Below are 22,437 nucleotides of genomic sequence, written 5' to 3'. Positions count from 1 at the left end.
TTCATATTACTCAATCGGAGCTCAAATCTTCAGGTAAAAGCGAAGGATTTGATTTCGCTTCTAACACAAAAAGTTCTGCAGGTAAAAAATACCAACATTCCAAATACGGAAAAATATCGAAGGCGACATCAAACACTTCTCATACTTTTAAAATAAAATAGTAAATCGCGGATTTGATTACTTGTGATTCCACCTGTAAAGCACGAAAAGACATTCAATATGAACCACTACTGGTTCCAAGCATGCACAACTTCTCTTTGGAATCTGAAATCAGCGTTCATCTTACGTTATGTTCACCTTTCGAATAATTATTATTGTGGTTAAACACGATATTGCATATGCAGGAATTCGCATTATTGTGAAGATAAGAACACGGTTTCCCACTTTCGACTCAAAACCGTGACGCTTTAATAACTCCATAAAGTTTTTATCAACGACCCTCAAATTACACCCAAGGTCGTCTTTAGAAAAATTCAAAGATAGCATCTGGCCACCAGCAGATGTGCACGGGCCGGAAGACGAGGGATGAAAAATAACGCCCTCAATGACCGCATCAAGCCTTTCTCGAGTACTGGAAAAACGCATCGTGTGAACATGACCACGGAGGTGACTTCCGGTGAATTACGCATTCCGATGCGGAGACGGTCGTCGCGTCCACTCCTTGCTTTTTATTATAATTATGTGAGCGTGTCATTTGCTGGTTCCATGCTGGTTTTTACAATGTAACATCAATTTTCGAGGGCCATTTTGGGTAGTTAATTTTATTCATACTTATAAGTTGGGGTCAAATGTCTTAACGGAAATTGGTGCACGTGTTCGAAATATGTTCTTCTTTGTTCCTTCGGAAATTATAGAGTGGAAGTGGGTTTGAGCACCCTTCGACCGGCATTGTTTTGGTAGGTTGACACTAGATGCGCACCAGATGGGGATGAAGCAATAAACAGTAACTTGAGGGGTTGTAATAACCTGCAGCTGCGCTCGTAAGTGATCCGGGGAAGAATAAAAATTTCGACATCGGGCGTTTCCTAATAATTTCAACATGTAAAGACACTCAGCCTCTGTTTTATGGAAGCTATAAAATTATTCCCCATAAAACGTTTCCAAAAATCATTACCATAACCAAGTAGGATCTTTCAGACAAGATTATTTATAATCTCGTGTCAAGGAAGATTGAGAGGCAATGATTGAAAGCGACTACTTGAAATATCTCTGAAATTTATTAAAGCTCCGGTTTGTCGCTTGATCATCCGTTGAAGTCTCTTTTGTCACGTCACGTTTAAGCATAACATATTAAAATACTTTTAGATCATTTAGAGATACCACCCATTCGTCACTGAAGGTACATTTTTCACACACGTTCTGTTGCCCATGACTTACCTTGGCGTAATCAATTGGGACACTGCTCTCCGGTCCAGTGAATAAACCGTCACTGAAACGAAAAATATGTTATTATGCAGCCACAAAGCGAATTTACATTTTATTATTCGTGAATCTTGAAAGCAAGAATACGGGACTCTTGTAACATGATCATCTACCATATGTTTGTTTTTTACGTTTCGAAAAAACGAGATCTTCAGCTTGAAAGCAAACTTGACATACCATGCATTGTGTCCGTTTTTACGCTTCATTATCATCGGATAATAACTGCAATGATACACGCACCAATATGCGTATATTCGGTGAGTGAACCTTCTGGTTGAGCTACCAAGCAATGCTCTATGATGAGACCATTCGAAAAGTGCATAGCTAGAGGTATTTCCTTTATGCAGTTTAATTTCCGTGCACGTGAAACCGCAATTTATTAGATTAGATAATAAGTAAACTCAATTATTTTTTACATAAATTGTGTTAATCTAATCCGTGCTGGTAATTAGTGGTTGTACTCGTAAATGAATTAAACAAGCAGTAGAGCAAAAACAAAATGGACGGATGCTTTCAATTGAATCCCATTATTCAATGAGCATAAAATTATTCATTGTCAAGACAATATTGTGCGTTGGATATCTTGGAGAAAATCTCGTTGTGCACCGTTTGGTTTAAATTTCAAAGAAATGCAGTTTTGTTGAGTTGGGGATATAAATGACACTTACCAACTGTACAATTACAATGAAGAAAATGACAGTTATTAACTGGAGACCAAAATATCGTGCGAAAATCTGCTAATCCTATTGAAAGAAGAACAGAATGGGATCAACAGTTTGTCCGATAGAACTGTAGTTTTCATCAAATTTGCAATAAACATTTTACGGTGTGGTGCAATAAATCTGTACGGTTCATTGGAAATAAGTGGGCGGGAAATTTTGCGTCTTTAAGTATGTAATTGAAATTTAAATTTGAGAAAATTTTATTTCTTGAAGTGTCCAGTTCTGTTTTCGGTCTTGTAACTTTGTTGTTTTTGAAGCTTTAAAACTGAAATTTATAGAGTTTGTTCAATTTTTACTAGCTTATTAAGTCAGCCAAGTTAAAAAATTCTAAGAGCTATAAAAATAAATTTTGGGAATTTTTTATTTTTAAAAGAAACCAAAATTCATCAAGTTCTGTTTCGAGTTTTGTAACATTCTTGGTCTTGAAGCTACAAGACTGAAATTTACTGAGATTGTTTATTTTGTCTATCTTTTTAACTCTGCCAAATTACAAAATTCTAGAGCAATGGGAATATTTTTTAGAAATTTTTCGTTTTTGGAAGAAACTAAAATTTTTCAAGTTTTGTTTTGCGTCTTGTGGCTTTGTTGTTTTCAAAGCTATTAGACTGAAATTTAGGAAGATTGCAAACTTATTAAGTCAGGCAAATTACAAAATTCTAAAGCAATAGAAACAATTTTGAAAATTTTTTCATTTTTAGGCGAGACCAAAATTAATTCAGTTCTGTTTCGCGTCTTGTAATTTTGTTGTTTTTCAAGCTATTAGACTGAAATTTAGGGAAATGACTCGATTGTACTAGTTTATTAATTTGGCCAAATTTGAAAATAAAAAACGTTTCCAGAAACCAAAAATTTTCAAGTTCAATTTTGAGCCTCGTAAAATACGTAAAATCTGAATGTGGGACACAGATAGAGAAAGAAAACGACGAAAGTTGGAAATATAGTATCCAAAAAAAATTACATTCCTATAAAAAAAGACTAAAATATCAAAGAAGTTGAATTGCGCTAAAATCATTTAAATATTTATATTAGAAAATTAAAAACAAATTAATTAAAATTAGGACTATCTGTTGAAAGGTCGAACTCTTTATATTATCTCGTTTCCAAATTACTCAATTTTTATTATAATTAATGAATAATGAAAACAATGATAAAAGAACGTGTTCAGTCACAGCAACAGGCAGACAGTCAAAAATGTAAACAAGCAAAGTCCAAAGGGTGAATAATAATGAGCGATGTTACAGAAATAATTTATGAATATTCAGACGAACCATTATCTTTCATATAAAAGAGAATAACAACATAATGAGCCATAGAACTTTGAATTCCGACACTTGTTTGCACGAATTGCATGAACTATTGCCTCACGATTAATTACAGTAATTTCTACATTACATTGAATCCCAGAAAATCGTTAGACATCACATTACTACAGTGGCGCAAGCTATAATTAACAAAACCAATTAATATAATAACAATAAATCGGACTAATTTACTACCAGAGTTGAGTAATTCTGCAAAGTGAATTGAAACTAATAAAAAGATCACTGTCCTCGATTTATATGACTCACCTAAACCACGATTTGAATAATTTAACGATTTTGCACAAGTTATCTTACCCGTTGAAGTCATAGACGAGTCCCACTGGCATGGTACACGATAACCAAAAATTCTTCACAATTAACAATAACTAATATTTGAGAGTGTCCACCGGAAATGTTATCGCGGAAAATCAAATACAGAGTTTGTAGTAAAGCGCCTGGAACTTGGTGTAGTGACAGCGCCAGCGGTTGCGAACAGCACAGCGTGACTGTTTAGTAAGAGCAGGTGAATTATAAGTCAGGTGGAGTGAAAACCTCCAACTTTACACCGGATGCATGGCGGGGAATGGCTTTTCAACAACAATATGGAAAAAATTACATATGCTACAATCGCCGTCTGCACTGAGCGAAATTATATGTCTACTTCGGGATTAATAAATTGAAAAATCATGCAGAGGTGGACGAAATGATCGGGCTGGAAGCAGTTGATTGATATTTCTTTTTCAAGCAGTTTCAAAAATCTCTAATTTTTGGTGTCTACTCGAAAAAATGACCGAGATATTGACCTCAGAATTTTGATATACTATGACGTGCATTTTTTCCAAAAAAGTAAAATTTTTGAATTTCGGTAAATCTAAAAACGAATTCTTAGCTAAAAAATCGCGAGAAAAACGATGGCGAAAACCGTTTCTCAATATCTGTCGTAGTTTCCGAGATATTGAGCACAGATTGTTTCGAACCTTCAAAAATTTGGTTCTCTTGCGACAACCCAAAAATTCAAACGGCCATAACTCAGTTTTTTGTTGACGAAAATTCAAAAATTTTTATGTTTTTGGATTCAGCGTGACATTTTGCGTAAAATGACACCCAAATTTGTTGAGTTTGCTTAATAAATAAACGAGGCATTGGCCAAAAACTGTTTTGAAAACGTCATTTTTGGGTGATTTTTAATCAAAGATTTCAAAATGAAAACGACGTTTAATAGCTTTGAATTATACATCAGTCGAAAGAGGAGCTCGAAATCTATTTAGTGGCCAAATTTGGGATCGATCAGGCAAATACTTTACGAGTTATAGTCAAAAATAAAAAAATTGAAAAATTTTCATCGATTGAGTCGGAATTTTTTTTCGCGAAAAATCGACTATCGAATTTTGGGCTTTTGAGAACATTTTCTAACGCAAAATGAGCCGAAAAAAAGAATGGCGCAAACCGCATCTCAATATCTCAAATAGTTTCCGAGATATTTGACTTTAAATATTACGAAAAATGAGAAAAATTGAAAATCAACTTTCCGAAACTTTGATCCGCCATAACTCAGTTGTCTGTTGTCGGATCTGAATTTAAATCCCAGATTTGAAATCTGCGTAAAATTCTGCGTACACTGATGTATAATAACTTAAGTTTACTCTAAAAAATAAGCGAGATATTGATATCAAAAGTTTGGCATAGTTTTAGTCATGAATTTTCTCGAAAACCTGCAATATTTTTATGTAAAAAATCGCGAGAAAACGATGGCGCGAAGGTTTTCTTAATATTTTCGAACTCAAAAAAAAATATATTTTTTTAATTTTTTCCAAAAAAATTCGAATTGAATCAAAAATTAAATAATCCACCACAGAACTCCACGTGCCAACGTTTTAAAAATTAATAACCAAGCATTAAAAAAGTCGTTGCTCGAACTAGAAAGTAAACGCGAAGACAATAGGAGCACCGATAGCAGTCAAGATAAATTTGCGGCAATCATATTTTTTATTCTTTCACTAGCGGAAGCAACTAAGCACTTTTCATAAAAGATAAGCGAGGAAATGTCGGCAACTACGTTGCTTCATAACGTCACAAGACGTCTTTTGATAATTATAATGAATTCTTGGAGAAAGACGAAAAAAGGACAAACCGCTGAGATTATTTTTGCTCTCACAAGGGGCATCTGTGCGTTTTTTCGCTTTTTGTTTTTCTCATGCGGTGCCGACAATTGTGTGATATTCCATATGTTGCACATATTTGCCTCTTGGGTGGGTCTCTTGAATCTCCTTCCAACTGCATAAGTAATTTCTTGAAAGAAAACATCATTTTTTATCTGCACGGGATCTTGGAGCACCTGTACATTATTACCTCAGTTGCGCAATACTGCCCAACTCAATTTTAAATATTTAGACCACGAATGATGAATAATAAAAACGACAACACGACATCATTGCTTCTTCGAAAGTGATAATTGGAATATTCACCACTTCTTCAAATTCCTTATGTGCACTTGCTTCAAATAAAATTCCGCGAATCCCGCAATAATTTTCATTTTTAACTCGGTTAAGGCATCTGGAGATTAAAGGCAATAAAACTGGTTATAAAATAATACGACAGGATTATTAAACCCCATGAATAAAACATCACTAGATAAAATCTCGTTCTTTAATTAAAAAGAAGAAACAAAATATTAGTGTACATTGGATTCCCTTTTTCGATTTTTTAATAATTTCAATTACACGCTGAAGACTGTTATTCATTGTTTCTGTTCCCATCAAACACTGTAATTTGTCTGGTTAAAAAGTGGTCACCATATGTGTACTACAAATCATTAAAAAAAAATAAGAAAAATCAATAAACACTTCCGTCCTGGTTAAAGTTTTCATTCACGAATGCTTCATCAATAATAATACGTGGTGAGAAATTACACAGAAGACGTTCTAACATGTAAACGTTTTCACAATAATCATAATAATTAGAGTTGTATGTAGTGAAGTTAGGTGGACTTATAAGGTGTCTATCCACCTACGTTATTTCAAGTTTGATTTTTTTTTTATTCTTGAATAGATTTCTCGAACCTTCCTATATATGGGTGTTCCATCGAATGAGGGTAATGATGAGCAGACTAGAGAGGAAGGTGAGGCCTGATTATCGCGAAGGACAACAAAATTATTTGAAATATTGAAAAATCTAACTGCACCGATAAATTGTTGCCACCGTGTGGAAATGAATCAAAAATTTCTTTTGAAACTTTTTAAACGTGTCAAGCATGAAATTGCAATGTTGCACAATTTGAGTGCTAAAAAACTGATAATAACTACATAAAACGTAGATAATAAGAAACTACAATTAACCTTAAACGATTTGTTGAAGAGAAAATGAAGCAACTGAGGTAATTAGAGAAATTCAAATTGACACAATTTCACAATAACTAACTCATTATTCCTTAAAATTAAAAAAATTAAAAATTGTCTTACGCGGAGTAATTTTATTGTTACTCACAAATCCGGTCGTTTTGGGTAATTGCAGTCAGAGGCGGATTTAGCTCGGGCTAACCGGGCCCCTTAAAAATGCATAAATTATGTATTAATTTAATATTACAATAAGATTGGATTCTCAGTTTTGAAATTCTCTATCAATTCTGTAAATACTCTCTTCTCAGATTCTTTATTGGTTATCTGGATTTTTTGGACTTTGGTTTTTACGTTCTCTTTGGACTTTCCATGGATTTATTATCAATTATTCGTATTATGTTTTTATTAATTTTGTATCTAGTTTTTCTAAGTTATAATTTTCTTTTAAGATTTGTTATTATTTAAAAAAAATATTTAAACATTCTAGGCGGTGGCGGTGGCGGTGCCAAAAATCTTAGTGATTGTCCAAATTCTCTATCGATTATATTTAAATTTACTTTTAAGACCAGTTTACACGCTTAATTTTTTTTGTCCGACTTGCAAACAATTTTTTTTTAATTTTACTTTTTGGTCTAAATTTCTGTAATTTAGTACACTTTATAATCGCACTTCAAGTGAAGAGTTCACCAAATTCCATTGCTTTAACGTTAAAATTGATAACATTTTTGTTATTATTGTTTCTTATGGTTTAATTCTTAGTTTAAAACGTAATCTTGGATTTCCTTTTTTAATTGTCTTGAATTAAATCTAGTATTAAAAAAAAGTTGTGAGTGTTTGGAATCCTTTGCGTCTTATTACATGTCTTCGACTGAATTACATCACCGAATTTTATACACAATTTGCATATTCTCAATAAAAAGTAACCACCACTTGCCGACATCGCAATCAACATGAATAAATCCTTGACAGTAGCCCATTATTGATATTAACAGCAAATGACTTTATTCAAGTGTAATTTTCTTCATTATAACCGTATCATAATAAATCATTAAATTAAATGAACTTGTTGTAATAATCGCCTTTGTCTTTGGTTTGTTTTCAAAGCAACAGTTGTTGCAATTGCAATTAAATCCGCTTCTGTTCGAAAACAGCCTTGAATCGAGCATTTTTAATGAATTCATCATAAACATTTTTACACTGGACAGTTATCTCTTGTGTATGTTATCACTCATCTATTATGCTAATGTAAATCAAGCCAGAACGGATATTCTTTATTGTTACTCACAAACAGTATTAATAAAAAACACAGTTAAATTAACTTGATTGAAGAATAATGGAAAAATCACCTTAACCCATTTCTGCCAGAAAATCTGTTGAAATATTGATTTGAATATTTATAACTCTAATTTTTGATTAATTTTATACCTGCAGAACTTCCTCCATAACCGGTTTGTGACATAGATAAAAGTACCATTTTCCTGATTAAACAAGTTGGTTCTGTTGATTTATCACCTATAAAACCTAAAAGCATCACCAGCTACAGTGTCTTCTCTCACCAAGAAAAAGCAACCAATTCAAATCAAACACTTCCGTTACTAGAAATGTGAAGACAATTACTCCAGTGCCGCTTTTCCATTGTACTGTCTGAAAATTTCACGAAACGCGCCAATTATTCAAATTCGAAGAAAGTTCTTTTTTTTCAGCAGTAAAGCACGCCGTACACGCGCCAATTTCGCCCGGAAACGAGTTGACAAAGGTCGATGGCGCAATGGGAATCCTAACCGGAAAGGAGTTTCCAAACCGGAACCCGGGACAATGTTATGAATATTGATCGCTAATTGATATAGTCATTGTAAATATTGTCGGATGCTTGTTTACATTATCCATATTTGACAGTACAGAGAATTATATTATTTGCGTGGTTCTTCAGGTTGTTGCTCCACAAAAATTCTGCATCCTGCATTCTAAATTCTAAATATTTTGTTTTTGGTCTAAAAGTCTGTAATTTGGTGCACTTCATAAACGCATTTGATGGGAAAAGTTCACCAAATTCCATAGCTTTAACTTTAAAATTGTAGGGTTTATAAAATTTATTAAAAAAAGTTTGGATTTTGAGTCCGAGTTGCAAATAAAAATTCTAAAAATTTTGTTTTTTGGTCTAAAATTCTGTAATTTACTACATTTTATAAACCCATGTGAAGTAAAGAATTCACCAAATTCAACCGTTTTAACTTAAAAATTGTAGACTTTATACGAATTTAATTAAAAAAAGTTTGGATTTTTGTATATTACTTAGAAAAAAAAAATTTAAATTTAGTTTTTTGGTTTAATATTCTGTAATTTAGTACACTTTAAAAACGCATCTGAAGTAAAAATCTCAACAAATTTCATTGCTTTAATTTTAAAATTGTAGTTTTTATAAGAATTTAATTAAAAAACGATTGGATTTTGTGTCCGACTCGGAAAGAAAAAATTCTCAAAATTTATTTTTTTGGTCTAAAATTTTGTAAATTGGTACACTAAATAAACGCATCTAAAGTGAAAAGTTCACCAAATTCCGTTTCTTTAACTTTAAAATTGTAGAATTTATACGAATTTAATTAAAAAAAAAAGTTTGCATTTTGTGTCCGACTTGCAAATAAAAAATTCTAAAACTTGTTTTTTGGTCTAAAATTCTGTAATTTTCTACACATCATAAACGCATCTGAAGTGAAGAGTTCACTAAATTTCATTGCTTTAACTTTAAAATTGTAGAATTCATACGAATTTAATTAAAAAAAAGTTTGGATTTTGTGTCCGGCTTGGAGAGAAAGTATTCTAAAAATTGTGTTTTTTGATCTAAAATTCTGTAATTTAACACACATTATAAACGCATCTGAAATGAAAAGTTCACAAAATTGCATTGCTTTAACTTCAAAATGGTAGAAGTTATACGAATTTATTTTAAAAATTTAGATTTGGAGCCCGACCAGCAAATATAAAATGCATTTTAGTGCATTCTGATCCGCCGCACCTGCACTCACCTTTGTTGTGGTAATTTCAGACCGAAATTATATACAATTTCGCTTTTAAAATGAGATAAAGGGCTAAAATATTCGCATTTGAGGTTGACATATTGCATTCGCTGAAAATGACTGGAACATTCTTCACTAATTGCAATATTAAAAACATCACTGTGGGAAGGAATCTGAGGAATGTCAAGACTATTGTTTCAAATGAAGTCAAGCGTGATGACCGGAAGAAGAAGATGTCGACGGGGTTGCTCCTAACAGGAAATTAATTCATGCTTTAATTTACGATTTTCAGACGGAGGAGTGTTGCTGACAATTGGCAATTAATGCTCAGATTTAAGAAAAAAATGAGGAAAAAATCTTAGAAAGTACTCAATTTTAATGTTTAGTGTTTCAGAATAATTGCTTTTCCAGTGTTTACTCCAGAATTGAGGATGTTCCAGTCTAGTAATATTAATGGTCGGAAAAACAACACGAAAACATGAATGTTGTGTACTCAATTTCAAGTGTTTACTGCGGGAATTTCACTAAAATAATTAAATATTTATAGGCGATTAGAATAAACAGTAACATCGGAAAGTAATGAATTAACTCCTTAATTTAATCGTCAAACCATTCACTAAAAGTTACGCAATCTTCACACTATTAACGTCTAATTAAAACCTCATTTCCGCGCCACGTGCTAATTTCAATCGGAAATCGTAGAGATCCCACTTCACCCGAACCACGATAAAATTCCTCCACTTATCCTCACCTGTCTTCAGCGTCTTTGGTCTCCACCCTTTCGGTCAATTACAGTACATGGAAGAGGTGAGGGCGGAAACACCCAAGAAGCAGATGTTGGTCGCGTGACCACACCATTAAACACGTGTGTTTGAACTTAACATTTCCATCCAGAACCAAGTCCCGACATTCGCGGAATTCTTCATCTCGCTTTGATTTGAACACAGCCTTTGCATAATTGAGGCCGTCTGTGTGGAAACCTTTGAATTACCGGATGAAGGAGAGGACGACGAAAATGTTACGAAAACGTGAACGTCCGCCGAACATCTGCCCCGACATGTGTATGGTAAATTCCTTTTCGCCAGGTGCCCCATGATCTCCTCAGTTCCTTTACATGGAGCGGATAAAAAGTGTGGCTCCTGTAATAAATGTTGCCGTATTTGTCATAAATCGGAGCAGCTGGGCTAGGGTTAGATAATAATATGAAAATCTGAAATCTTATGGAAGTCGCGTGTAACTGTTGAGGCGACTTCGTGGTGGCGCCTTTGGTAACTGTTGGCGCAGTTTAATGACGACTGGAATGAGAAGCGTCTTCGTGGGGCTGTTAAAGAATATAAATTGAATGAGTGGCACCGTGCCAATTTGCGTTAGTTGTGAAGTTAATTAGCTAAAGAGTGCTAACACTTGTTGGTATTTCCGCGCAAACAAGAATGCAGAAAAAGTATTCCATTTGTGGACATTGTTGACTTGTAATTACCTAAATACGAAAACTGGGCCCGATAAATCTTTATTTAAATTTAAGGAGAAATAATAATCATAATTAATTAGTCTAGACTTTCACCAGATAAACAAAGATTAGAATTTGCACAAAAACGACGATTAAAGTTACAAAAATATTCAACGTTATATAATTTACAATCTCCTTTTACCGACAACAATTAATTGTTTTTTAATTATAGCTTACACCTACGTTACAAATGAGAAGAAAAATTCTATAAATTTATGAAGGTTTCTACGAAAAGAGCCAATTTTCGTACTATAATTATATGAATCGCTAACGCATCTATGCAATTATCGCTTTTTTAATTAATAATAATAGCAATAAATAATTTAAATTTGGGAAACGAAACACAACGATTTTTTAACCAAAAATTGAGAAATAAAATCAATCCAAAAGAATCGAAATAACGTGAGAAATTAAAACTAAAGATTGTATTTTAAGAACTGCAAAGAATACAAATTTGATGAAACGTAATAATAGTAATAAGGGTAAATAAAAGTAAATAATAAGGGTATTTTGTAAGTAAAGGAGCAACCAAAATTACTTCATTTTTTAGATTTTTTAAATAAACTGACTATTATATGTAGAATGCAGAGAATTTTAAGCATCCTCAGAAATACCTGGGCAAAAAAAAGATTTACAGAATTTATTAAAAAAGTTTGGATTTTGTGTTCGACTTGTGAAGAAAAAATTCTAAAAATTTAGTTTTCTGATCTAAAATTCTCTATTTTTTTATAAACGTATCTGAAACAAAGAATTCAGCAAGTTCCATTGCTTTTACGTTAAAATTACGTTAAAATAGAATTTATAAGAATTTAATTAATTTAATTTTATAAGTTTATGAATGCCGATAATTTGAATGATTTTCAAAACCAGAGAAAAACTTGAAGGACCTCGAAGATCAAATTTCGAGAATTAAATGAAAATATCCTAACATATGAAGAAATCCAAATATTTTAAGACATTTCAAGCTTTGAAGGACCTGCCATTAAAAATCTGATTTAAATAACTATTAGATTTAAGTTTAAACAAAAAATGATTAACTGTTTGGACAAAATGTGTAACATATGCTTGTAATAGGCAATCAAAAACAAAACGTGTTTGGAAGAGTTCCACCTGTAAACACAACCATCCCAAAATAACAGTTCTGGAACTTTTTAACTTAAATTAAACCAACAAACAACACGTTTTTCCTTAATGAATAAGTAGAAACTTTATATTTCATTAGCGTGTCATTGAAAAGTATCATTAACACTTTTTTAAGTATTGAAACAAGTCGATTATATCGTGAATGAAAAACACTTCTGTACGTTTCTTGTTACAGAGTTCCTGCTTCCAGTTAGAGAGGGCACAACATGCTACCAACCCCAACTATCGACATATTCAGAGAATCATAACTTCCCTCCCGTTACAAGGTAAGAGCACTCTGGTTTCCCTTCAAAGCGAATAAATCTTTCGCCTTTTACTAAAGATTTCCGTGGAGGGGAACAATACAAATGAGTCTATGACCAATTTTTTGAAGCCCAGTTGGATTTTTCCGACCGGGCGATAACTGAATCAAACAATAAATTCATTATGCATTCTTTTAATGGAAATAACAGCATTTTATTTGCGGTATAAAATTATTGCAGATCTGTTCTCTTGCCGGGGCAAATAACTGTGCAGAATTATTATAAAAGTCCATTTTAAAGAGGAAAAGAGTAGTTCAAACACGGAATAAATCCCCGTTTGCACAAACTAACTGTAGAGAATTAAAATCAAATTAAATAATTAATAAGTCTGGACCAGTTTTAGGAACTGCATAAAAACTTTCTGTAGAGACAGATTTTTCTCTAACCAAAATTGATTGTGTGAATCATAAAAACGTCATTATTATTGATATTTCAAAATTGCAAAGTTGACTTTTTATGCGGAATCTAATTAAAGGTCATTTCACATTTGACGGACATTCAAAATTCCATGACTAAAAGTGTAATTAATTGCGTCAGAGTTGTACAGTCGCGCCCAAATTATTTAGGACATTTAATTGACATTTTGAAAATTTGAGTGTAGTCCATGCATTACTGTCAATTTGTCGTGTAAATTTCAATCACTTTTGTCAAAAGTGACCGCAAAAGTGGAATTCATAAAGGGTGCTTTACACTAAAGCGAATTTGGCTGCGACTGTACAAACTGTTAAACGGACTTTAACGCACTAAAAAAAATTAAACTCACCTGTAAATGTTGAAGTAAAGCGGTATTTCCATTGTCGACACTCCAACTCTCCAACCCGGAAGCGATTTCTTAAAATCAACAATCTCTCGGTTTACAACATAGTGTTCATTATATCGAGCCCTTATCACAAATAATTTTTTAACAATTCTCGGTACGGAATAAATAGCTCGTTATCTTTCCTCACTGTTGGCCTTTACTACATCGCTACAAATATAGAAATAAATGAAGCACTGTCGTCGAACCAAGACCCCCAAGACCAAATGTTCACATTTATTCACTTCTTTATATCCCGAGCGTTAAGAAATTTGTCGCCGACAATTGTAGCAAGCGGTCAGTTAATTTGTACGAAAATATCGGTAGAGCACAGGTGGAATTATCGGAGTGTAGAACCTCAATAAACAGTTACCATAAACTGGAACGAGATATGAATCTGAATTTTTTCGAGATTTTATGTTAATATACACAGGCGGTTTTCGAATAAAATTTCCAGGTGTTGCACTCCAGGTGCACGCCGACACTTGGAAAATCGAGACTAAAGCTTTAGTGCAGTGGTTTGGTCTAATTATTGTCAACAGTACTGTATAAATTTACATTTACTGCAAGTGATAAATAGAGGCCACACATTATTACCTTTCGTTTTTATGATTCTTTGTAGATAATTACATAGTAATTGGCGTGTTAATGTGGACGATTAATTCGATCGGAAAACTGTTCTAATCGGTTTTCCTCATTGGGGTGTGGACGACTTTGACCAGTTACATTCTAGTTGTAAATCAAACAATTATCACAAAGGAGGTTTTATTCGAACGGTAATAATAAAGGAAATCAATAAACATAAATCGCAGGAAAATTGCGCCACTTTGAACTTTAACGAAATGACATTTCATCTGTGATTGTCAAGTTTATTTAATCAACTTAACACATGGTTAGTCTTCCTCTGGCAATCAAACTTTTTTCCGCTTTTGTTAACTCGAAACTACCGCCATTTCCTTCCACAAATCGTTATTGTTACCTCCACGTATGTTTTATTTTTTGCTGCAAAAGGTTCATTGTGTTTTCCGCTTGGTGTAGTTACCTTTTTATGGTTCGCCAACATTCGCAAATTAAACAGCATTATGCCTCAGATATCATTTTATTATTCACGCAATTACTCTTTCTTTGACTTCGGGCACTTGCAGGAAATTTCCTCGATTTCTTCGTCGTCGCTCAAATCCTCAAGATGTTGAAGATTGTCCTTGTAGTACAGTCGGACACTCGGCATGTAAAAACTCTTGGGGATTCGCAATTCTACCATTTTTTGTCTTTCATCGGGGATGCCGTTCTCGTCCATGGTTTTGTCCATCTTGAGGACTTTGTCTTCGTATCTAAAAACGAAGAGTTTGATCAGTTTATGGTTGTTGGTACTTACACCCAAACATAGCTGCCAGGTTCTGAGTTAAACTGAGCATATCGCTCGCCGATTCTGTTGAAAGTGTCTTCACAGCACACGTTCAAAATGACTTCTTTGAGGATCAACATGTTGATAATTTTGATGGGTCTGACTAGTTTTGTAAGAAATCCGATTTGGTACCTTTTGGTTGACCACCATGGTAAAGTTATTGGTTTCCAATGAGAGCTCGGAACTTGGCAGGGTACTTCTGGTAGCAACCCATGGGGACAATATGGTACCTCAACTCCAGTCACGGGATGCACGTAGTGTCTTATATCCCCAGTTCGTTCATCAAACCAATGACTCACATCTTTACCAGCGAAAGCAAGAATTGGCTTAACACAAACATCGTCTTTGTATTGTTTCACTAGAGGAGTTACATCGTAGACTTTCCCCAAAAATGATAACCAACAATCTTGCGGCGTGTTGTGGACGATAACTTCAAATGGTGCGTAGATTGGTAAAGAATTTGATCCGACAGACGTCATTTTGTGACGGAAAAAATGAGGATTGTGTGCACAAATGGTCACGTGCCGGACGATGTAAATGACTTACAAGGCGCAATTATATCTTAAGGGGAGAGCGGCAGAGCGTATATCCTTTTCGGAAGATAAATTTTCCAAAGAAAAAAATAAATAGTTTGTTGTAAATTACATACGCTGGTAGCTCTGCACCAGTAAAGTTATCTGAGTTAGGAAAATTGTTGTATAATAAGTCACGGTGTGTGCGCATTATGATCTTTGAAATGTTCTTTGGGGTTTCGGATTTAACAAAGCGCTGTCTTTAGCGAGCGAAGCGAGCTGCATTTTCTCGCAGTTTTTAATTCTGTGGACTGTTTCCAACTGTTTTAAGCGAGCGAAGCGAGCTACATTTCGCTACAAAACAATTAGTTTACTAAAGCGAGCGAAGCGAGCTAAATCTTTAAACAATTAGTGTTTCTTGCAACCATAATATTTCGAATAATACAGAAAGCTTTCTAGCGCTTTTATGCTTTTAAATGTAAGAAGATAAAATTTTGTTAGTTTGTAGTAAAAAGCTTATAAAGTGCCGCTCATTACTATCAGTCCACTCTCCTGTGTAAATTTTCGAAAATTCTTGGGTGTAAATCAGGCTTTCAATTCTTTAGGGAGAAAACTAGGGGAAAATTGAATGTACCGATTTTTGAGGTTAACACGTTGTCAAAGTGAAGTATATTAATCAATAAATTAATTAAAAATTTGTTGCAAAAGAATGATTTCAAAAGAGATTTAACAAAGTTTTGGAAATGACGATTAGCTTTTACGCATGCCACAGTTGCGTCAAGGTCAAAGGTTTTTGCTGCCAACTGTTAGGGATAAAAATCGCTACGGACTGCTGCCAACTTAATTTTTTAATGAGTAGACCGATAGTAATGAAGTTAGTTATGAAGGTGAACGTCTGACAAATAAAGACCTTGTATTATAATAACCTGATTTATTCGAACATATGTACATCAAAAGTTTGATACAAAATCATTTGGGTATTAATCCTTTTCGCTGTTAATATTAATATCTAAATATAGTTATGCAACACAATATACACATCTTTCTAACAGGTCTTTTAACTTGTTAGTTGTTGGCAACACTGACTGTCAATTGTCAATTCAAAATTGAAACTAAGGTTAGAATTGATATTATCAACATGCCGAAAGGTAGGCATATATTGTAAAAAAACTGAGAAAAACCGTGTTTTTATTAAAATTTTGTTCCCAGCTCTCGGACGAGATGATCGTTTTATGCACGTTCCAGTGAAAACTGCCCGCAAGGTGAGAGAGAGCTTGAATTTTTTTACATTTTTTGAATTAGTCTTTTCGGTGTTCCTGTCCTAACAATCACCAGTTTTTCAAATAGTTCAATGGAAATTACTGAACCTGCCTTATTTAAGTTTCTGTAATTTGTGGGTTATTTTGAACAATTTTTCTACAATTGGTTTAGGGTGCAAATGTCCAACCAAAGTCACAAATTCAACAATTTTCGTCGTGTAATTCGTTCCTCGTGCAAATTTCAATTACTAAGATGAAGCACTCCTGCTTCTAGTTGCAACAATAGCTGCATTTATTAATAATTCAGTTTTTTTTTTTTTGATACAAAGTGCCAAAACAGTTTTCATAAAGTGGTGTATTATACTTATTATTTTTATTATTGGCTAATCGCTTATTTTCTATTCATTCTTTATTTAGACATACGAGGTCGGACTTTCGTTCAACGAAGACATGCAGTGGAAACTCAAAATTAATTTTGGCGTTCGATTGCTATGAACTCAGGAACAACAGCTTGGCTTTGAAAGACGTTCTTGACGTATTTTATTCTAAATTGTTATAGAAACTCCAGCTTAACAAGAAACGGGGACCGAAGTCAACACAAAACGTACCTAGGGGATAAAAAAGGTGAGTTATTTCGCTTTATCTAAAAGTCAAACTTTCTGACATTTGTTTCTTTTATTACAGTGAGGACCTTCTTTGAAGCAGATGACGTCGTAGAAGCCATCAATAAGGTAGAATCGAGATCTGATTTTTTATATGCGATTTCTGTCCCGTTTCTATTCAACATTTTGTAATTTTACCAATTTTTTCGATTTTTATTTCTTTCATTATGTAATTACTTTACCAGGAAGATAGTTTCTAGTAGTTGGATTTCTGTCCTAATTTCGACATTTCCTCCTTTCTTTGACGTTTTTCGCTTTGCCCTTTTATCATTTTTAATTGTTTTTAAGTCTTCATTATTATTTAGGTACCTGTGAACTTCTTTTTCATTCAGTTCTCTGGCCACTGAAAAAAGCTTCCATTTCCCACAATTTCTTGCTAAAATTCATCCCCAAATCGCCCTAAATTACACTTGTCTCCCCAGTTTTAAGATTCTTTATTTTTTTAGGAAGGCAGCTTCTGAAGAACGAAAAAGAAGAATGAAGTTGCTTGTCCAGAGAGAAGATACCAAGACCCTGGTGCAGTGAATCCTCCCAAAAGAAGAAGGAAGTGAATATAATTTTGTCACGTTTAATATTTGTGTTGAGAACTTTAATTGTAATTAATTTTTTTAATAATCGGTTCATGTAATAATTTAATTGAAATTCAGTTAATTTCTTAACTTGTAATTGGCGGAAAATCCATCAAATGTCACTTTAACATTGTAAGAAATAATTAAGTGCTTTTGTAAATAAAGTGCAACTCTTTCCAATAAAAATTAAAGAATCTGGACCATTTGTATATTTTTTAATTACCTGACACAAAAAAATATCGATTTTCGGCAGAGAAACGAATTATTTTGCCTCCACTAGAAAAAAAAAGTTAAGGTAAGTTTGTTAAAGTTAGAGGTAGTTAAATTTTCACAATCTTTAACCATTTTTAACATTTTTTTTTTAAATTGGTTAAAAATTGTGATTATTTTTAAAGCTAACTAACTCTAAAAATTTATAACTATTTTTAACTAATTGTATAAAAAATTGCTTAAAAATGTTTAACTATTTTTAGCTATTTTTAACTAATTTTTAAGGATTTTTACGATTTTGAAGCAATTTTCATAAAAAAAATAGTTAAAATTAACTAAAAATAGTTAAACATTTTTAAACAATTTTTTTTGAAATTAGTTAAAAATTTAAAAAAAATTCTTAAAAAAATTATAACTATTTTTATAAAAAATTGCTTAAAAATGTTTAACTATTTTTAGTTAATTTTAACTAATTTTTAGGAAATTTTACAGTTTTGAGTCAATTTTTATAAAAAAATAGTTAAAATTAACTAAAAATAGTTAAAGATTTTTAAGTCATTTTTTTTGAAATTAGTTAATAATATTTATTAACTATTTTTAACTAATTTTTTATAAAAATGATTCAAAATTGTAGAAAAATCTTAAAAATTGCTAAAAATAGTTCGATTTTTAAATAATTTGTTTAACCAGTTATAGAATTTTTAAGTTAGTTTGAATCAAAAATCTAACTTATTTAGACAATTTTTTAGTCAATAATTGTTTTTTTTTTAGGTAGTTTATTTATATTATTTTTTTCAAATTGGGTTAAAAAAATAAAAATGTAATTCTCAAAAATGTCTATTCAAATTTTTGGGCAGAGATTTAGATAAAGAGTCGTTTATTATGTTCAATTTATTTTGTGCTCGTAATACATTACACAATAAATAATAATACAGACAAAAGGAAAACGTTGATAAAATTTCAATATTAAAACAAAATCTTATGAAAAGTACAAATAAGTAGTTGGTTATTAAGATTACAATGTCGATAAAAAAAATACATGTATAAAGACAATATTAAAAGCAGAGTTATGCTACTTAATAAGTCTACAAGATAACAAATTTGACGATAAAACTACTCCAATAATCGGCCAACATCAACGCAAGTCAACCTTACATTGAAACAGTCTCATCTAGATCTAAAAGCACCTGTTCATAAAATTTGACCGTTCAACTTTTAAATATATTTACAAAAAAGTGCATTAGCAATCACGGCGACACACCTAAGCAATAAAAAGCGAAACTTAAAAATAAATACATACAAAAACTTTATTGATTGACGGGTATAAAGTCAACCATTTTTAACTTTTTTTTCTGATAGTTATATAAATTATTATTATTAATCTTACATATGGAAGTCTTTCTGTATAATCCACACCACATAGAAACTCGATACTAAATTACCACAGCTCTATACATTCAGTATTAATATGGGCGTAAAGTTATAAAATTTATTTTAAAATAACAGTTAATTATTAAATGTATAATGCTAAATGGTTAATATAAATATTAGTATGAATCGTTCAGTCTGCAGTGTTAGTATCAACAAGTAACTTATTATCAATGGGAGAATTATCTTTTAATAAAAGTGCTTCGCCATTGTTTAGGACATTATTTACTATGGTGGTCTCTTCAGTAACTACAGTTGTGACGCCGTTTTGAATTGGAGTTTCTGTTTTCGTGGTGGTTTTGGTTGCAGTTTTAGTCCCATTGCGTATCGAGTCTGTTTTCTTCACTCCAGGTCGCGTTGTGGATGTGGTCGTTTTCGTTACACTCGTTCGGGTTGTTCCAGTAGCCTAAAAAACTCCCTTAACTCTCAATTTCGAAAAAACAAAACTCCTCATACCTTCAATTCGGTTCTCCGAACAGTACTAGTGGTAGTTTTGGAAGCCGCAGCCCCAATGGTCCTGGTGGACGTCACCGTGCGCGAAGCAGTCAATTTGTTAGCACTATCTTTACTCTGTTTTTCTGCATCTGCTGGAGGTTTGGCTGCTGTTCTGGTTGCAGGAAGCTTAGGCTTCGCAGGAGCGGTAGCAGGACGTGGTCTTGGAGGAGTAGAAGTCTTCAGAGTACTGGTGGTCGCACTAGTCTTCGTGGTACTTGCCTAAAACCAAATTCTAAGAAACCCATCGAAGGTTAATCTCTCTTACCTTAGTAGCAGTGGACGTCATCGTCCTGGACACAGTACTCCCAACAGTCTTACTCGTCAAAGTCGCAGGCCTGGGTCTAGGTGCCGCTGTGGCAGTCGTCGGTTTCGCCGCAGTTCTTGCAGGCGCTGTAGTCGGCCTGGAAATCGGAGGTTTCGTTGGACTCGCTTTATTAAGTGTTGAAGTCGTCGGTTTTGGTGCTGGTTTAGCTCCTTCAGTTGATTTTTTAGCCAGAGTAGAACGGAGAGGTGCTTTCACATCACCATTAGCTAGTGGTTTCTTGTCAGCAGGTTTAGCAGCAGCAGCAGCAGGCTTAGGTGACGGCTTCGAAGCCGCAGGTTTAGGCGCAGCGACCGTTCTAGTCGTCGGTGCAGTTTTAGCAGCTGTTGGAAGTTTCGCCTTGGCGGTGGGAGCAGCTTTCGCCTTTGTCGGCGAAGCTGCAAGTTTGGTCGGAGTTGGGCCTGGTTTAGCCGCTGGTTTTTTGGTCAATGTTGGTGTTTTAGCTTTCGTAGGTTTCTTTTCGGCGGCAACCACCGCTGCGGCTACTGGTGCAGCTTGTTCAACAACTTCTGGTTCCTTCGGAGGTTCTTGTGAAGGAGCTGAAGGTGTTACTACTGTTGGAGAAAGTACAACAGACTCCGCGAATTCTGGAGTTATATTTTCAGTCTCAATTTCAGTCGGTAAAGGATAAACGCATCTTGACAGAGGATGGTTCATCATCGTTGAATCTGCAGGACTAAGTGGCGACGTTAGATCGATAATTTCGGATCGGTCTAAGAACGAGTTAACATCTGCCGTGGCAACGGACTCCGTGTCTGTTACTGACTTTGGTGTGGAAAGAGCGCAAGCTTCTGGAACGAGATTGTCCTCTCGGATTGGTGACGAAGTGGTGACACTAACTGTTGACTGTACAGCGTTGTTGATTTCTTGCGCAAAGTTTAATTGGATATTACGGTCTTGGTCTATTGGGGAGCTGATTGGTGAAGAGGCGTCCTTGACGGAAGACGTGATATCTTCCATGGGACTCTCAACAGACAATCGTTCTTCCGCGACAATGTCAATAAGTCTTTCAGGCTCTGGTGTGTCGATTTTCTCTGGTTCTGGTGTCTTTGCAAAACTACAAACATCACCGATTGGTTCAGGAGTCTTCGAAATTTGGCATACGTCTTGTTTCGGTTCAAAAGAGCTCTGGAAGGTAAGTTCAGGAGTTAAAACATCCATTTGAGGAGGGACCGATTCTTGGAGTTCCGGTTCTGATTTCGGTTGAAATGCGCACACTACTGGTTCAGAAGGTAGTTCACAAAATTCGCGCGATGGTGAAGTAGGTTGAGGTGCCTCAGTCTGAGGTACAGGTGAAAACGCAGGAGAGATGATTTCAGGCTCTGGAGACTCCGTCAGAAGCGGGGATTTCGATTCCGGTCGCAGGCAAACATCAGGGAGTGCTTGACTAGGCAGATTACACTCCAATTGGACGAACTCTTCTACTTGAGGTTGAGGAGACTTGGAGAGCTCGCAAACGCCACTTGACTCGTCGTCGTTTGATACAGGAGAAGCCAGCTCTTTTTCATCATCAACTTTATCTAAATCAGTGGTCTGAATGCGTTCATCGTTGTTCAACACAATCTCATCCGACAGTAAATCCTTCGCTGCGGAAATTGTCTCTTCGGGTACCTCGTGCTTGTTCAAGAAATCCTCGAGATTATCCGGCAACAGCTGCACTTTATTCAAATCGAAAGGATCGGCATCACCACTGCTTTTGTCCTGATAGAACGACATCGACATGGGATCGTCCTCTTTAAGTTTCGCGAAATCGATGTTATCCTGCGAAGCATCCAAAGTAGAGTCCAAATTCGCGTTTGATTCGTCGCCAAAAACAGCATTAGTTGACAGGGCAGCTTCGGATTGGTCCGCTAATTTCACGGGAGTGAAAGGAGCAGCGTTGGGGCCAAAGTGGAACTCATCTCCTTTCGACGGGGTGCTTCCTGGTTGAAACTCTGGGATTTCATCAATATTCTTGCCGTTGAGGAGGTTCTCCATGAGTTCATGAGCCAACGGCTTCTCGTCCTGCAAAGAACGCACTGTTAACAACAATG

At 34.3% G+C, this 22,437-nt stretch overlaps 3 protein-coding genes, 1 long non-coding RNA gene and 1 other non-coding gene across 7 annotated transcripts in view; 2 read left to right on the top strand and 3 right to left on the bottom strand.

Annotated features, from left to right (window-relative positions):
• Nucleotides 1–13,774, bottom strand: part of Traf4 (TNF receptor associated factor 4) — a 32,323-nt gene extending 18,549 nt beyond the window's left edge. The window contains exons 1-2 of one of the 2 annotated variants that reach the window (XM_088045738.1): nt 13,510–13,774; nt 1,378–1,429 (exon numbers count right to left, since the gene is read on the bottom strand). In XM_088045738.1, the coding sequence (XP_087901864.1) occupies nt 1,378–1,429; nt 13,510–13,541 (84 nt within the window). In that variant the 5' untranslated portion in view covers nt 13,542–13,774. Of the gene's footprint in view, nt 1–1,377; nt 1,430–3,760; nt 3,977–13,509 lie in introns of those variants that run through there. The other variant, XM_088045737.1, reaches the window with a different exon arrangement.
• On the top strand, nt 12,717–12,829 carry LOC148168946 (U5 spliceosomal RNA). The gene has a single exon (XR_015770845.1). It is a non-coding gene; the product is annotated as a U5 spliceosomal RNA (small nuclear RNA).
• An 848-nt stretch (nt 13,775–14,622) lies between the features above and the next one.
• Nucleotides 14,623–15,492, bottom strand: LOC148168944 (cytochrome b5 domain-containing protein 1). Of its 2 annotated transcripts, none has more exons than XM_088045686.1 (2): nt 14,918–15,492; nt 14,623–14,873 (listed from the first exon to the last, which is right to left on the bottom strand). In XM_088045686.1, exons 1-2 carry the CDS (start codon nt 15,424–15,426, stop codon nt 14,657–14,659), a joined length of 726 nt encoding a protein of 241 aa, XP_087901812.1. In that variant the 5' UTR covers nt 15,427–15,492; the 3' UTR covers nt 14,623–14,656. The 2 variants fall into 2 exon arrangements, with proteins under 2 accessions (XP_087901812.1, XP_087901813.1); XM_088045687.1 differs by having other exon boundaries at nt 15,080–15,492.
• Nucleotides 15,493–16,545: 1,053 nt separating this feature from the next.
• Nucleotides 16,546–18,142, top strand: LOC148168943 (uncharacterized). The gene is made up of 5 exons (XR_015770748.1): nt 16,546–16,607; nt 16,669–16,721; nt 17,136–17,342; nt 17,403–17,449; nt 17,827–18,142. It is a non-coding gene; the product is annotated as an uncharacterized LOC148168943 (long non-coding RNA).
• An 889-nt stretch (nt 18,143–19,031) lies between these two features.
• LOC148168941 (uncharacterized) overlaps nt 19,032–22,437 on the bottom strand; it is a 64,727-nt gene continuing 61,321 nt past the window's right edge. Inside the window, exons 11-13 of the mRNA XM_088046697.1 lie at nt 20,348–22,408; nt 20,044–20,301; nt 19,032–19,993 (exon numbers count right to left, since the gene is read on the bottom strand). Coding sequence (XP_087902823.1) covers nt 19,721–19,993; nt 20,044–20,301; nt 20,348–22,408 — 2,592 coding nt within the window. The 3' untranslated portion in view covers nt 19,032–19,720. The remainder of the gene's footprint in view (nt 19,994–20,043; nt 20,302–20,347; nt 22,409–22,437) is intronic.

Source organism: Gnatocerus cornutus, chromosome 9, assembly GCF_029298725.1.
Source record: "Gnatocerus cornutus isolate USDA-ARS CGAHR chromosome 9, icGnaCorn1.1, whole genome shotgun sequence".
In the NCBI taxonomy this organism is placed as follows: Eukaryota; Metazoa; Arthropoda; class Insecta; order Coleoptera; family Tenebrionidae; genus Gnatocerus; species Gnatocerus cornutus.
Note: the sequence above shows the minus strand (reverse complement) of the source record. Positions and strands in the feature narration are given on the sequence as shown.

Excerpts from the sequence above, each read along its gene's own strand:
- LOC148168944 (XM_088045686.1), bottom strand. The coding sequence starts at position 15,426 with ATGACGTCTGTCGGATCAAATTCTTTACCAATCTACGCACCATTTGAA. Across the intron at positions 14,874-14,917 it reads CCTGGCAGCTATGTTTGGGT|ATACGAAGACAAAGTCCTCA; the intron begins GTAAGTACCAAC and ends CTTCGTTTTTAG.